The 17,176-nt window shown below is 47.2% G+C and overlaps 1 protein-coding gene across 2 annotated transcripts in view; it reads left to right on the top strand.

The window, feature by feature from the left end:
• Positions 1–2,705: 2,705 nt before the first annotated feature.
• LOC120902197 (serine proteinase stubble) overlaps positions 2,706–17,176 on the top strand; it is a 29,606-nt gene continuing 15,135 nt past the window's right edge. For both annotated transcript variants that reach the window (XM_040310751.1, XM_040310750.1), the window contains exons 1-3: positions 2,706–3,173; positions 8,177–9,203; positions 15,671–15,815. In XM_040310751.1, coding sequence (XP_040166685.1) covers positions 15,671–15,815 — 145 coding nt within the window. In that variant the 5' untranslated portion in view covers positions 2,706–3,173; positions 8,177–9,203. The remainder of the gene's footprint in view (positions 3,174–8,176; positions 9,204–15,670; positions 15,816–17,176) is intronic.

The raw sequence follows: 17,176 nt of genomic DNA, 5'->3' as shown, positions 1-17,176 counted from the left end.
CGATCGGGAACCAGCGCGACGTAACATTGAATGCATCCGGCCTGTGCATCTCGAGCCGAGGCAGGCCGACGCCGGTTTGCCCGAGAACATCATGCAGTGGATTCGTCAGCAAGTGAGAAGAGATCATCTTGCATCATTTGCTCCATCAGCCGGTGGTCGGTGGTTAAGCGGCAGGAAAATGGCGTTGCGTTAATTAGGATCTTCATCTCGCAGCTTTCCTACTGTTATACGCCTCACACTCCATCGCCCAATGAAAGTGGGAGCGGTGCTTAAGCGAGGTACAGAGCAGCAGAAGTGTGGGCTGGCGGGAAAAACGGTTGCAAAACCTGATGCAAAAGAATGCAATCTCGACGGCCGCAACAACCGTGGTGGACCGTTTTGTGTGCTTCTGCGCTTTGCTTTGCCCCCCCCGGTTGTGGTTCTTTTTCATCCCACTTTTCCCCACAAACACATACAAGTGTGCGGCTGGAGCTGCCTGGCCATCTCCGTTTCAGTTCTTCTCCCTCGCTCAACCCTGGTTTATTCACCAAACGTCTATCTTCCTTTCTGCAATATCATTTTCCTACCGTTTTGCGCGCATTTCTTTCCCGACAGCGCAGGCTTGCGCTTCACAATATCGGCTACTGTATCGGAACGAATCTGGGCGGCCGTGGGTAATGGGCCCCAGGTCGGGTTTCTAAGACGTTCTCCACTTCACTCTGGAGTAACCAGCAAGCAAACAATTCGCAGCTGGCGCGCTTGGAAAGTGTTCCTTCATACTTTCCCTTCACGGTTGCGCGCAAAATGCCGACCGGGTCGCAAAACGGGTCGCATACCAAGGTGCTCCTGTCTTCCCGGGGGAGTTACTGTGGGTGACCCTGGATGGAGGCTTGCGCGATCATTGAGTAAAATAGAACACAGCAGGAAAACAGGCTTCGTAAAGATGGTGCAGAGGGAAAACTTTTGCTGCACAAGCTTTGTTAAAACACGCTGGTCCTAAATCCAATAGTTAACTTTAGATTTCAAATCAAAGTCCGGACTGAGTACAGTAATTTTTGAAGTATATCATGTTTTTTTAACATAATATGACATGACTGCATCGTTGGATAAATGTTTGGGATTTCTTATTTGAACAATCTGCTTCATAAATATTTAAAAAGGTAACAAAAACTTTATGAACTTTCACATATTTTTTACATTTAACACTAAGTAAGGAATCTACTTCAATGCTAACATCTGGACTAATTAAATCTCTTCTTGATTTCAGCCATAAATTATGTATGAATTGCGTATTTGAGTTCATCTTCTATGGTTTGGTGATTGACAGCATATGCATAATCTTTGTTATGCATAAGTAACTATGTTTGCTATGACTCACTTTATTTTGAATGCTTTTTTGTAAATGTCTTTCATTAATCAGTTAATTAACGAACCATTTTGAACATACATCATTATCATTGTTTATCAAAATCGGACTAAGCCCTTAAAATCAGTTGATGGAGCTATAAGTCCTATAAATATGATCAGAAACATCTAAACTAAGATTCGTAAGGTTTGTGAGAACAAGTACTTAAGAACCCTGCAATGCCCCATATTACAACTTTACTATCCTTGCCGTCTTTGCTAAGTTCCGTTATCCGCGCATTGATTATCAAAAGTCGCTGACACATCCCTTTCACCTCTCACGCAAACCGGGTCTTTTCGCGGGTGACACAAATTACTCAGCTCCACAGCAAAACCCAACACAGCCAACAGCTGCCGGTTAAGTAACAGCTCACTCTCACCGATCGCATCACGAAAAACCACCACAATCCTTTATCCTTGTGAAATAAATGCACCGAAAAAATCAAGTGACTCACGCGTCGAACACCAAGCGACGAACCTACCGAAACAGTTCCTTCCCGATGGTGTCCCGCGCTGCAGAAAACGCAGATAACGAAGTTCACAACAAAACGAAACGGAGAGAAAGAAACACACCAAAGCAAGCTGTACGGGTTCCGGAAAGAAGGAGGAAGAAGGAAGAAGGGAAAAGGGAGCAGGCATACGGCAAAAGCTAAACATACACACACACAGCAACATACCAGTGTGCAGCATAACAACGTTTTCCCTCAAAAGTGTTATTTCTTCGAATGCGTTCTCTCGGTACGGCCATTCATCTATCTCTTTCTGACTCTTTCTCTCGCTCCTCTCTGTTCCTTTTCGTGTGCGTCTCCGCTTGCTAACCGACCCCTGGGCCCCGTTTCGTGACTGACCAGCCGACTGACCATTTCGCTGATCGCGCGCAACATACTTTCGATGGGCCCTCGGCAGGCGCTTCTGCCTGCAGTTCTTTCTCTGTACGCGGGCGTACCGGGACGATCTCTCTCTCTCTCTCTCTCTCTCTCTCTCTCTCTTTCTCTCTCTCTCTCTCTCTCGCTCGCTCGCTTGAGACTCTCTTGTTTCTCGCTCAAAAGTGCGCATCTTGCTGACAGAGCCATACATCCACACGGTGGTATCTCTTTCTAGCCCATCCAACTCGGGCTGCAGCTCGTACCACTACACACTCGCCCGCCCGGTGGCCCGGAGTGCGTTCGTCCGGTTATGCTGGCGGGGCAGGGGCATTAGCGCTCTCCGTGACCGTACAACCCCGTGCGCGCGGCGCACGATCGCACACGATCGCGGCTGAGCGCTAGCACGGCACAGTTGGCTCCGGCACCAGCTCGTCAGTATAAATCTAACGTCTTCAGTGTCAAGGTCTCTTTCCAGCGAGGCTCTTGATCTGCGACCACACCAGCACAGACTCCGCGCTCCCGGACCCCGCAGCGGGTTTCATTTCCGACGTGCGCGCGTGTGTGTGTGTGTGTTTGTGAGTGTGAGTCTGGGCTCTCGGCAGGCCGGGATCTAGGAGACCGAACGGCTGAGTGCTGACCGTATTTTCGCGTCGTCCGTTGACCGAGTGCGTACCGTGGCGTAAGAAAAACGGTGCCAGCAGAGGCAGCAGCAAACAGCAGCAGCAGCACTAAGCGGAACCATTCGGAAAAGTTCCAGTTAGGCCCAGTGTTTTTCAAAAAGAGTGTCTTGCGTTTTGTTGAAAGAAAAACCAAACGATTTTTTTTCTGGAGAATCTGTGAGTGATCGAGTGAAAGTACGGTCCAAACCTTCCTTTCACGCACCAAGAACGACCGCTCGTAGCTGGAAAACATCCCAAATTAAACGTAAGTTCTTTCGAGAGGTCCCCACTCGCTCCCATCTTCAATGGGGGAATGTGGTACGTCCAGTTTTCGAAGCAAAAACCCCGCGCGAGCTTGCATCATTGGTATAACTGTGAATTTGTTGATTGAGGTGAAAAATGTGTGTTTGCTGGAACGAACACTGTGCCGTGTGATCAATGTGATGCAAAGCGAGCGAGAACAAGTTCTTCGCCGACAAGGTTTCCAGTTACGCCAGAGAAATCGCGCGACTTTCTATCCATGACCATGGGGCCCTTTCTTTTGCTCACAGCACTGGTGAATGGCACCGAAGGCAAAGAAGCGCCCGAAAACGGTGTGGCATTTGCTTGTGTGCCCTGTCCTGGATCCCGTGTGCTTTGCGTGCTGTATCAGAAGCGGCGAGATCGGAGTGTTTTAGTTCTTGTTATTGTTTTGCTAATTAAGATCCACCCCGAAAACAGAGAGATAGTGAAGATATGCGACAAAGGCAAGCAAACAGCCGAGTAAGATAATGAACGTGACTGTTCTCGGTGGGCAACATGGGCATTGCTTCCCTCTCGGTACCCTTTTCGGGGGGATATTTATAGTTTGTTCCACCCGAAACTGTTCTCGCATTTGTTCTGTATTTGTGGATGGAATGATTCCTTTTCCTCGCATCTTCAGGCAATGCCACTAGAAACCTGTTCCTGCATCGGAGCATCAATTTACGCTTCTTCTTGACTGAGCATTTCCTACTCCCAAGGGAGCAACAAACTATTTCCTTCCCTTCCGTTTGTGAAAAGTCTCACGTACACCGAGCCAGCCGGCAAGCCTCCGGATGACGATTCCGGCCGGGTTCATCAACAAATTAGGAAGCTTCGGGTGGTGGTGTGGATGCTTTTTTATTGATCCTCAACCCAATCAACGTCTCTATCCGGATGGATCGAATCGAAGCGCGGCAATTAATGTTTAACGCAGGATCACAAAATGATTCCCGAGCTGTGTGTGTGTGTATGGATGTGTATGTTTATTTTAATCGCTCTGTGCTTATTTCTCACAGTACAGTAGCATCAAATGGCTGATGGTGGAGAATTTAAGAGAGTCATCGTTCGAAATTGGACACACATACACACATTTTAATGAACAGTAGAGTGGATTGTTTGCACAACACAAAAAAAAGTGTTTCCTCTCCCTGCAGGGAGTGCGTTACGAGCATTAACCCCAAAACCCGGAGTGGATCAAATTATTGGTCCCCGGTTTGCGGTCATTTCGGGAAGTCAGCCTGTCAGCGAGTCACGTGCAGTTGTGTGCCATTATTAATTGGTCTTCGTTGAGATGGTCACAGCAACATGAGCAAAGATCCTGATGCTGCTACGTCTGATCGTCCACAACCTGTGTGTCCACCTTACGTTCGATCGAGTTACATAAACATCTTCGATCTTGACGTGGGGAAACCAAACCAAACAAAACCCTGTGAAGAAGGGCCAAAGAAAACACTGTTGCATTGCGTACAGCATTCACATCTTCAGGGAAGCACACTCGTGATAGGCGGCGGACGATAGCCATTGACCTCAGGCCGGAGGGATCGATCGCGATCGCGGCTGCTCGGGCAAGATGCTACACAAAACCCGTTTCCGACTGCCCTGTGCTGTTTTGGTATCATGCACTGCGCTCCATTGTTGACGCAGCAGCGGCGACCGTTTTTTCCCTCCCGAAAGAACAGGTCTCCGGTGCCCGCTGGTCTGTTGGTGTGCGGTGCGATCGAAACCGTTTTCTAATGCAGAAGCGACGCTTCCCCCGACGAACAAAAGGCTTCGCTTTTAAAAGCGCGATAAGATCGGGCGCCTAGCTTAGCCGATACAAAGCAAACAAGAACGATTAGCACGCAAAAGGACTTGCTCTGTGTAGTGGCAAGACACTTTCTCCGGCCGTGCAAAAGTTACAACTCGCATTTCGGCCCTTGTCAGGGGAGAGATGGGGAGGTTGTTTGAGGCATGCATGCTGCAAAAAGAACACACGACGATTGTGAAAGTTAAGTTTGTGCGCAGCGAAACTGAAATTGAAACGCGGTCGTCGATGGCCGTGCATCTCGCTCGGCAAAGGCATCTATTAATTCTCGGGCGGGCAGGATGTGAAGTGCTTCCCCCCCCAAAACACGATCTCAACATCCCGCTCGTACACGGTAGGGTAATGGTAAAGGGTGAGGCGACAGGGCTGGAGAGGAGGGGGCCAGCAGCCCGCAGCACGAAAAACCCACACACTTGTTTACACTGCCGGTTAACCTATTTTTTAGAAAGTGGCACTCTCTCGCATCGAAGAACGGCCCGAACGGCAAGCGGTGAGGCCCCTCGAAAGGGGTGGTGGTAAAAGAATGGGAGAGATTGTGTGTATGTGTGTGTGTTTTCGTGTGAGAGAGAAAAAGACAGTAGAAGAGAAATGCAGGAGACAGCGATGTAGCAGCAGAAGGGAAAAAGAAAAAGGGAACTCGCGTGGTCATTCGTCTCACACCGCCGCCCCGTGATTGGAGGGACGGCAAACGGAGATGAAGTCTTCCAGTCTTCCACACGAACACGATCACGACCATGGCCTGGATTGAAGGGCGATACGGACGGGGAAGAGCCGGGCTTTTGTCATACAAATCCGAAGGTCTTTTCGAAATGGGCCACACGCTACCGTCCTCTCACCCGGCTAAACGATATCCCGGGGGGAGGATCAGGAATGCAGCAGTAAATGCAAACCCCAACCCGATCGATCAGTTTGTGTTGCTTTAATCCCGTTGAAGTTGAGACACTTTTCTGACAGACTTCCCGTTTCTTTGCCGTTTTTTTAGACATGAGCAAACATTTGAAAGCTCGATGGAACAGCTACGATCTGAACCAGTATTTGGAGCAAGGGATCGCAATTTATTCCTGTACTGAAGGCATCTGAAACATGCAAGCGAGAAACCCTTGCAAACGCTTCTGAGGGATGTTTTTATCTGTTCTCTTCCCCACACGGGACACCTGTGTGGTGATGGTGGTTCTGCATACTCCACCCGAGAGCTCATTCCAACCAGCAAACTGATACACACGCACAGGGCATCAAACACACACACATACAGCGACCCGGGGAGAAAGAAAGAAGGAAATGAGATTCCCGTATTGAGGTTATGTGAGCTTAGTCATGAGTAGCCACTACCACCATCACCGGGACGGCCATCATATGAGGTCAATACGCGGGCGCGTTCTTTTCGCGTTCGCTCGCTTTCTCCTCCGCGCTGTCGGTGTCGGTGTCACAGCGCCAATTAACCGTTTTCTAACCAGCGCCACCAATACACACCGGGCATGTGCTTCCTTTTCCTACCCCTTCTTGTTGCGTTGATCGTGCTGGCAGCGACGCCACAAGTGAACCGTTAGTGTTTGGTTGGGGGGTTGGAGTTTTTTTGGGCACTGGAGAAGTATGCTGATCGGTGAGCATCGGGTGAGCGACCAGTCAGCTGTGTTGGGAGTGAATGGCACTCCAGCAGCTTGGTGGAGTGGTTGCGAAATTGCACTTTTGAGCTTTCTTTGTGTTTGGTTTCAAGATGATATGATCAAGAAATAGCACGGAAAGTGGCCATTTAGCGAACTTGATAGGGAGGAGTTGAATCAAAAGTAAAGTATTTATTGAAGATTACTGCTTGATTTATTGAGTATCATGCTCTAAGCTTTCATTGAAGTGTATTTAAAGTCGAATGACTACAAACTGTATGATTGTGCTCAAGAAGGATCATTTCATGTCTGTTTTTTTTTTTCAGAATATCTCCTCTTCTCTACAAAAAAAAACTCATTTCGCCACCACTTAGCGCACTAGACACGGTAATCAATGCACCACGATCCGGTAATGAGAACCTGTTCTACATTCGTTCTGGGCTCTCTCTCTCTCTAAACCAGAAGCAGACGGAGGTTGAAATGCGTTCTTTCTTGCGTTTCCATCTCTTCCCAGCACATACTCCGCTAGCTAACCGTACTGACCATTAAGAGTAGATTTGGCACGAGATGGGTTCTGCTCAGAACAGAAACAGTTCCGAACACTTCCAACACTTTAGAATTGCGCCCCATTTCCATCCCCAGCCGCAGTGCGCTGAGGAGCCCGATCACACGTGCAGCCGCTCAGAATCCGGTCCAGATATCGGACAGTGCGCCATCATCGCACCAAGAATAAGCTTCTTACCCGTACACCCCCTCCAGTACAGAACTTAAGATGGCCTCTTCCACCATCGCGATCTACTACAGTAAATTGATTTTCAATTAAATCCCGTTACCCGGTATAACCGTTCATTATGCTCAGTGCACAACGCCGCGTGCGTTCTTAGCCGTGTGCCGATCGTTTATAAATAAATGTTTGCTGTATTTATTTCACCACCCCTTCCACGCCCTCCCTCCCCTGTATGCTGTCTCACCTAGCATAACTTTGCACACCGTTGCACCGTGCTTTCGTGCCATCGTTTTGTAATTATAAATTCCAACACTTCCTAACTGCACGCGCGGGTGCGCGTATTTATGCTGAGCGGTTGTTGTTGAGGTTGTTTTCGCGCTTCACGTGCGCGTTTCAGCTAAAGTGCGTGGAATGTGTGTGTGTGTGTGTGTGTGTGTGTGTGTGTGTGTGTGTGTGTGTGCGGTGGAGGAAGTTCTTGAGTTTAACACCGTTTAACACACGCCATCCCTGGAGCTGGGACCGCTGGGACTGCTCTGAGCTGGGGGAAAACTCTTAGCAAATGCCGTGCGCGATTCGCTTGAGTAGATCTTCCTGAGTGCTAGACGTAATGGGTTAAGAAGCAACGGAAACTACACAGCAAGAAATTGGTTTCAAGTATTAGACACCTTTTGAAAAGCATTCTTGTAAGTCAGAAATATTATTATAAATATGTCTACCATCTCATAAACGAGATTTTTGCTAACATAACGATCGCATACGACAAAGATGGCAATTAGGAATGTTTATATGTATCCCACAAAACTGTTTTATGGATTTAAACATATAACACTTTCTTTCTTTTCTTTCTTTTTCAGATCAAACAAAATCGGCAGAAACTCGTGCCGCCAGTAACGGGTCTACCAGAACATCGCAAAGTGCACAACAGCTCGCGGGCATCTCGGCTTCGCAATCCAGAACGTCTACATTACAGTGTTGCAATCTCGACCTTAAGTGCAATTCCGTCCGTTTGCCGTGTGCGTGCTGCTCTTGTGTGTGTGTTGATGTGTACAAAGATAGTGGAATAACGCTGTGTTAGTGCAAACGTTGGAAGAGCCGGAAAACTCCGGCTAGAAGCTGGACCCAGCTAGCAGACCATCCGCGCCATGCTTCTACGCTGAAGCCAACGATCTTCCTAGTAAGATACTAACGGTCCTGCTCGTTCGGAGCTTCTGACTCTGGAAAGGTGCTAGACAGCGCAATAGCTTGTCTTCAGGCTTTTTCCATTAAACTTCATCGGAGAGCACATTTGCCTCTAGTGTGAGGTTTTGTTTCCAGTGAAACGAACGAAGTTGTACAGTGCGTGAGTGAGTTTAGTTGCAATAAGAACAGTGTTGAGTGCGCTTAAAGTGTTTCGTACGGTGTTTGTAGCTTTAAACTGGTGCTAACGAAGCTGCTAGGATCCAATACCACTTCCAAAGACTGGAAAGAGATTAGTAGCATCTCCAGCCATGATGCGCTGCTAGCCGCGACACACCAATACAGCCGCGTCCGTGTGATTAGGGTTATTTGGTGAACCATCCAACCATACCTGCTCGGCCTCTTCTCAGCTCCCAGTGACGGTAGGACAAAAAAATGATGCGCATTTGATGGGAAGATCGCATGATCGCGCGTAGAAGACGAACCTCGCACGAACCGCCGACCGCGTCCGCAGACTCTGCGTACGCAGACCACGGGGTTTCCGGTGTGAACTAACGGTGCAGTAGCAGCAGCAACACTTCCCCGTCAAACGCCGGCATCCAAAAGCAAACCAATCCATCATTTCTGGGACTGGGTTTGGCGTACAGAACGACTACACCGAGCGTCGAGCATAAAGGGGAAGCAAGAACGCGCAACGGCTTCAAGGTAAGGCATCATTCGGCATCGGTTCGGTTGACTAATTAATATCCCAGGTCGAGAGAGGTTCTGAGATCGAATGATCGACCTTTTTTGCTGTTTGTATTGCCACACTGTTGCTTGTAAGATCGGTGCGAGCAAACGAACCGCACATCGTTAGATACAAGCTCATTAGGAGATCGATGTGAACATCGGCTGGAGTGAGCCTGAATGAACTGGAATTTATCATTGCCGCGAACGATTGGATGCCCTCCATGTTTGCTACTTTTAGAACAAAGAACCCAGCCACCCTGCTTGCCGGAACTCCTGCAGGATGTTTGCATTGGAGCGTGGAATCGTGATGAGCCGCCGAGCACGTTTCTGCAGACAAACGACGCTTCGGAAATGGCTCATCCTCTGTTCGCTGCCCGTGGGCTGCTAGTGCTGCCAGAACACACACACACACACACATTTATTAGCTGGCGCAGGTGTACGCGGGAGTACTTAATTGCACGGGCGCACAAACAAGCGAGGCCATAATTACTGACCGGCCTGTTAACACCTACCCTAAGTCATTGCGTTTTGTAGCGAACGTTCTAACTTTGGTAGCAATTTGCTTCGCCTGTTTCTCTGAGCTCCGAAGCAGAGCAGCACGCAGCTGACGTCCTCGCTCTCGCGCTCTTTCGCGCCGACCAGCATCGGTATCATTAAACAGTCAACTAATCAATCAACAACCGACAATCGTTCGCACTACACACACACACAGACACCATGGGTCGACGCTCTTCCGGTGCGAAGGTGAACTTTACATAATACCGATGCGATGCTGCGATCGTGACCGTCCTTGAGCGGACCGGTGTGTTCCAACAAACAAACGACATAATGAGCCATCGTTGGCTCTGAAAGGGTAAAAGGGCACGCTGCGAGTGATGCTCGATTTGTTCCTTCCGCTTGATTTGAATTATTTTGTCACCACCCGGTGTTGATACGACAGCGCTCAGGTGAAGTCTTTCCCTTCGAGCAACAAAGATACGTATTCCCGCCCGGCTCAGATGACTCATGGACAATCCTGTCGATTCAACTTCCCTGTCTTCCCAGCATTATGACATTGATTAGTCAACATCTCTTCCGGTTCGTTATGCAATTGCAAATTTCGCCCGGGTGTTTCCATTTCACACTCATCGAACCGTGATTGTCGGTGAACCTCATCACAGCGCCATTCCATTGCTCACCCCTTTGCTGTGGCTCGTTTGGTCGCCCATCAGTAGCGTTACGGGCCGCTGCACATTGGAGCACATTTCTGCCGCTGTTCGCTGCTACCGGAATTATTGGGTGGGCTTTACGTATGAGATGTTAATCGGGGGCAAAAGGGTGTGCAGAAGCCATTTGCCTCGGAAGCTAATTATGATGCAAAGCCTAGGAAGCGATGAACACGATGAGAAAGTTATGCTTTCTGATCGGCTGATATGTACATCAAGTGTCGTTGGAGATATTACAAACCATTGTGAATGTTCCGCAGGAGCGCATTTGTACAAGATGGATTGAAGATTTGTAAGTAACAGGAATTGTGAATACTGTTTCGGAATGTACAGATTAAGTATATTCTGAGAATATCATCATGAGTCATCATGAATTTACGTTTCTAGTGTAATCTTTCAGCAACTATAACACAATCAATAAAGACTTTAAATAAAGACAATAAAAGCTATTAAGGCTGGTTTGTGGATACCTGATAGTAATTAGTTTATAATGAGAATCAGCCTTTTAAAGTCAGTGGTTCCTGCCAGTTTTTTTAATAGTTGTTCTTGGACACTAGTCAATTTGGATGATAACGATGTCTTTTAGAACTAGATATCTTTGTTATGACTTATCCTAACTTTGGATTATTACCTTCACATCTGGTTTTGTAAGTATTCCTATCCAACTATTGAACGTTGGACTTTGCTCCACTTTTGCAAAAACCCTGTCCCTATTCTATGCCAAACCAGTCGAGCGAACCAAACATTTGCATCGCTCATCTTGACATCTTCTCATCACGTTGACCACCGCCATAGCGTATGCAAATGTGTGTATCCACCCTCCGCTTCTCCACAGCCAAAAGCTGATTGATCGCATCTGACACTACCCGGACGGACGTAGACGACCCACCCGTCATCTTCGACGTGAAGATTACGGTCCTAGCTAACGCTCGCCACACGGTGGACTCATATTTGAGGGGAAAGCAAACGGCAGCACCGGCCAATGGGGAATCGTACACGAGCGCATACATAATGACGCATTTAATGATGCGACTGTGCGGCCGGCTGCGAAACAAGGAACATGGTCACAGCACCTCGCCAGCACAGCCCACACAGTGTGATGTATGTGTGTTTTTATGCTACCGGATAAAAGCATCGCCCGAAACGATCGATTGCTTCCATCATGTCAGGCAATTAGAAACTGATCATCGGGCAAATCGCACTGATCTCGTTTCAATCTCTCTCGCTGCTTGATGCTGCCAGCTGACCGGGCACGTGTGTGTGTGTAATGTGTGATTCCAATCGAGCCCCTTCCGCAATCTCCCTCATCCCATCCGGGATGAGGCTAAGTGCTGGGTGGCACACATTGGCCGCGCGTGACAGTGAGACGACGCTGCAATTACTAACCGCGTGGAACAGATTTATCTTTTCCCGGGCCCGAACCGGGATCAATCCCGCACACCAGCTTTCTTTTCTCGGGAAAAAGCCCCACACACACACTCTGACCCAGACCCAGCTCGTTAATGGCCGGATGATTCCGGAGCGGAGCAATTACTACACGGACACAGTGGGATACTTCTCGGTGCGGCATAAGCGGAGACGGGATCGGCTTGCAAACCCAGGGGGGGACAAACAGCTCACGGCGTGGAAGGAAGATCAACTCCAATGCACTCCAATGCCGTGTCCGGCCACGGCCACGGGTCCATGGGTGATCAAAAATACATCCGTTCGCGTTCGCAGTCGAATGCGATCGGAACCGGTTTGCACTGATTGCGGTGAAATAATAAATTATCACATCGAATTAGGTCAAATTCCCGACGTCGCAGTCGCCGTCGTCGTAGCGGTGGTGTCGTGGACGTCTTTGGCGTCACCAACTCTGTTGCTCTGCTTTTGGTTGATCTTCTCCACTGCTATCGTGTCACCGTTCGAAGGCTTCCTTTTTTTGTGTGTTTTTTTCGGCCTGTTGCTGGAATCACCCATGCCTGAACGATGATGAAGGACAGGTTTGATAGTAATTTTGGGTTTCCTGGTGGACGCGCGCGCGCATGGCTACGAGAATGAATTAAGAAAATAAAGCTTTTTTAAGCGTCGGACAACCATCTCCATGCGCGGTGCTCGGGTCGATGCCTTCGCTTTTAAGCCTTACGAATTGATAGCATTTAATTGAGGTTATCGAACTGGATTATGGGGCTGGAGCGTGAAAGAGCAGCATGTCAACGTGCAGGCAAAACATGAACACTGATAACGGTTCTCTTTTGAGGAAGATAGGTTCATGAGTCCACAAACTTTTTTAATTAATTTGTCTATTCATTATCTAATTCGTGTTTGTTTGTCGTTTATCACGAACATGACATTTAATTGTATAACTGAAATAAAATTGTTTTTGTTTTCTGTTCCTATTGTTGTATAGTTTCTGGGTAATTTGATTTAAAACCTACTTTGCATAAATCCTTTTGATTTTCTTCTTTTATGAGCCAGGCCATCCATCATGTCCATTTGCTTCATTTAAGTCCACTGATCAATTTAAAACTGAATTCATATATGGCTCCTCATTACAATATTTGAATCGTTTAAGAAGGGGTTTTACCCAAAAATGAAAAAAATACTGCTTTTGCAAGCACTCAATGCTGTTTTTAAAGTCCTTTTCAAAAATGTTTCAATTAAGGTTTAGTCTGCTTTCAGCAAATACTGTTTTTGGATATAAGCAAGCTATTTTCAAGACACACTCAATTCCAAATCTAAACGAATAGTAAATACTATTGTTAGAATAATCCCTTTTTACCTCCAACGCACAGTTTATTCGCGCACTAACCTGTTTTTGTTTGGCAAACAACACAGAAGTGACGACACTTGGCAGCTTGTTAACGCCTTTAATCGCTCGTAGTTAACGAATCTATGTGACTGGACCAAGCAATCCACCATGGGGCAGTTCGCACTTCTCCCCTCCTGCTTAACTAAGAAATAAAACAACGATAGGTAGGCAGTGCCCATCTCATCGGCGATTGCAACTGATTAATCTTGCCAGGGCACAATTACTACCAAGTGTTGAAAGCAATTGCGACTTCTGATTTTCCCACAAACGCTCCACCCTTCTGCACGATCGTACCGAAGGATTCATCATACCGTCAACGTTCCGGCGATCCTTACGCCGCATAAAGTGGTATATGGCTTAAGAAAGAAGAGCAACATAACGACGCCGCGACCAATTTACGCGTGCGTTCCATCCTCCTATCACCGTCCGCCAATCGTAGAAAATTGTTCCCGTGCACTCTTTAATTCCCCGTCGTAGTGATTTCGTCTTCAGCGTGCAGTGTGGTAAAGCTCAGCTCTTGCGTTGCGAATGCAACTCGATTCGCCCTGCGAGAAGCACGGCGTCTTTGCGCTTCTGCGGCACTCCTTGTTGCTCAGCTTTTAGCAGCATAAGCTTAAATGTAACGTGGCCGACACTTTAAACACTGAAAACTCCAACCGAAGATGTGAACGCGGGCAAAGAACGCTGGGAGGGAAAATAAATAAAAACTCATCTCCTCCGCTCCACCCCGCAGCTGGCCCTACCGCCCATACCCTGCATAGGTAGGAAATTCTTTCCAGCTCGGTGGTCTTTCCAGCGCTCGGCTTAATTTCAAACCCCCGGCCCGCACTCCATTCGCTACACCTTTCTCGGCTGGTCTGGTGGGATGGTTTGCTGGAACCGGTGGCTTTTAATCTAGATTTTCTGCCAGAGTTTTCTTGACGCCAACACCGGGCCGCAGGTTTCGCTCTTTGCCTTGCCTGCGCCGGCTTCAAGAGCGCTACTCATTCATGGGAAGATTCGGTCGGTCGAATGCCCCGAGTGCACCATGGAGCCCCTCTCTGTTGCTACCTCTTGGTCACGGTGAAAAACGGGAAAATGATGAAAATACATACACACACACATACAAACACACACACATACAAACACACACATATTTCGGTCGTTCAACTTTGCCAACCATGTGCGAACGATGGAAGGATTTTGCGCAGCACCAGCAACAGCAGCCACGGAGTATCATACTAACAGGCGACCCTAAGCGAATTGGGCTCGCATAAACGAGTGCCCATCCAAACGATTGGATACTTTGCAAAGAACAAGGAGGACAAAGAGGCACAATGTGAGACCCAAAAAATTATTACGTCTCAAAAAAGAGTTTTTTTTTTTGCAATTCACTCTACTCGCCACTTTTCACCCAGGCAAATCCTGGAAAGCGTACGCCAAGAAACTGGCAAACCTTCATTATTCAAGCGCACCGAAGTGTAAAAATTATTCTCAGGCACATTTTTGGGGGCAAGAGACATCCCACAGCAAGCAATTTCACTTCACATGAGCGTGTTTGACTTCTTAATCAGGCCGCCCGGGCGCAGGTGGATCGATAAGGAATGGGAACGTCAAGTCCCGGGCATGGGAGTTCCCGCGGGATTAAAGCTGAACAAGGGAAGCGTCAAAATTTAAAGGCTTTGCTTGGTTAACTCATCAGCCAAAGATTTATTCGGCAAAGTCGTCAAGAACTTTAAGCAAAGACGCATTCCATTGCAGTTGCATCTTCGCCCGTTGGCGTGACCTTCAACTTGAACTTGAAGCATGTCTTCAGACTGGCCTGGAGACCACCTGTAGGTAAACCATTTTATTTTTCCATCTCCGATCCACCAACATCATCAACCGCCAGTTCCAACGAGCCCCGTGCGTCACGATAAAGTTTTGTCCCTTAATCAGCGAAGAGTCACGCCATCGCCAGCGGAAAAGGCCAGCGCAGGTTGATTTAATTTGCAATTAATTACAAACTACCACAGTGCCCCAACAGCAGTGCGCTGTTGTGGTTGGCTTTCGTTGGCTTTACCGATTTGCTGGAAACTAATTTCTTGCCGTAAGGCAGCATCGAAGACGTTTCGGAGAGACACCCTGTGTACCGCGCAGCAACAGTGAATTCAATTAGCTATCGCCTATCGACTTCTCTAGTTCTTGGGTATTCCGGAGAGCAGCAGCAACAACAAAAATACCGACAAACCAACAGAGCCCTTAATGTCACTAGGTTGTACACCAAATGTTCTCTGCCCCTTGAAAAGCACCCTACAAGCGGGTGGATCGAAAAGAAGAAGTAAAACCTTGAAAAACATTATGCAAATTTTGTCTATGACCTTTGTTGTGGGCCCTGGTGCCGTGTAGCTGATTTGTTCCGTGTACTGATTCGCGCTTTTTGTGCTCTTCTCCGTGCTCTCTCTCTCTCTCCACCCGTTCCATTGCAGATGTCCAGTGTCGATCTACGCCGGGGGACGGTCAGATGGAGCAGTCACCAGCGGAGTGCCGCCCAGTTCGCTACCTCCCTTACCCTGCTGCTGGGCAGTTTGCTCTCGTCCGCGTACAGCAGTCCCGGGTTCCCGTTCACGTCATGTAAGTATGAACATACACACACACGTAGTAGCGCTAGCCCTCGACAAACATACACGATGAGGGTCTGATAACTGCATTAATTCGGGACACATCGGGACCGCGGTCAGTCCGCGTGGAGTACTCCGGTGCTCAGGTGTTATCAGATTTTACAGCTTAATTATGTCGGTTTATAGGTCGATGGCACGATTCCTAATTGGAGACAGTTTTTTTTTTGTGTGTATGTATGTTTGCTTTTGTTTCATTTCTTACCACGGTGATCATGCATATCAGAGATACATTGCCCTTATTTCAGGGGTCTGCATATCAGTAGTGCTGATTCAGGGGGCCAAATTAAATATTCTATTTATTCTGATAGGATGTGTACAGCAATTAATTAAACTGGGACGCTTATTAAATGCGATGGAGTTGAGTTTAAAATATTTTTGCAAGCCAATAAAAGTTTAGACCAAACTTGATTTAATCCATTTGTCACCACAATAACAATTGTAAATTATTCTCAGAAAAAGTTTAGGCTTCCTTCACCTCGTTGGCAGAAGTTATTAAGTTATGTTATGTTATATAACTATACTGCTACTGCTGAATAGTTTAAAAAATATCTTCAATTTTAAATATGATTTTTCCATTTTTTGCAACTTCCAATGCTCTATACCTTGGAGTAGCGATTCTATTGAGTTAACACAAATAAAATATTATTCATGCATTTGGGCTTAACTAGCATAATGTCTAGCTAATTAGCTTATAACAACAGGCATAAAATAGTATCAGTTTTTACCAAATTGTATTGCCTTCGTAGTGCCACAACTAATGATTATTCAAAAAGCTCATAAAAATAGTATTAAAACTAAGCGTTTTTCTACAACTTGTTTCTACAAATTCAGGACTTATTCGATTCTCAAGATACTCACATCACGCGATTTTTTTTGGCTCATATTATTCTACCGTTGCGTAATATGCTCCCTTCCCAAACCCCTAGGCCGGTGCAATATTTACCACCAAAAAACCGTATTAAATAGAGCGCACAATTCGTTCAACCATTCGTCCCGGTCCGTTCCTCCAGAAGCCACCAGTGGATTGTGCGGAACTGAATAGAATTTAAAACACTTCGCTCTAGCTTACGGTTGTGTGGATAGGCTGTTGTTGTTTTTTTTCTTTCTATTCCTTGCCTTCACGGTGTGCCATCCGCATCTAAAGTGACCATTAAAACGCTGGTCTTACGGCCCTACGCGCCAGCAAAAATAATAAAACAGTCTACTACTAATAATGAAGCAGTGTGTAGGAAAATATTTCAGCTCCAAGAACCGTTAGGGAGCCGTGGAGTTTTTTTGTTCGCTTCCCGTGGTCCCGTACTACGACAATACCTA

This window comes from Anopheles arabiensis, chromosome 3 (genome assembly GCF_016920715.1).
Source record: "Anopheles arabiensis isolate DONGOLA chromosome 3, AaraD3, whole genome shotgun sequence".
In the NCBI taxonomy this organism is placed as follows: Eukaryota; Metazoa; Arthropoda; class Insecta; order Diptera; family Culicidae; genus Anopheles; species Anopheles arabiensis.
This window is presented reverse-complemented; position numbering and strand designations above follow the sequence as displayed.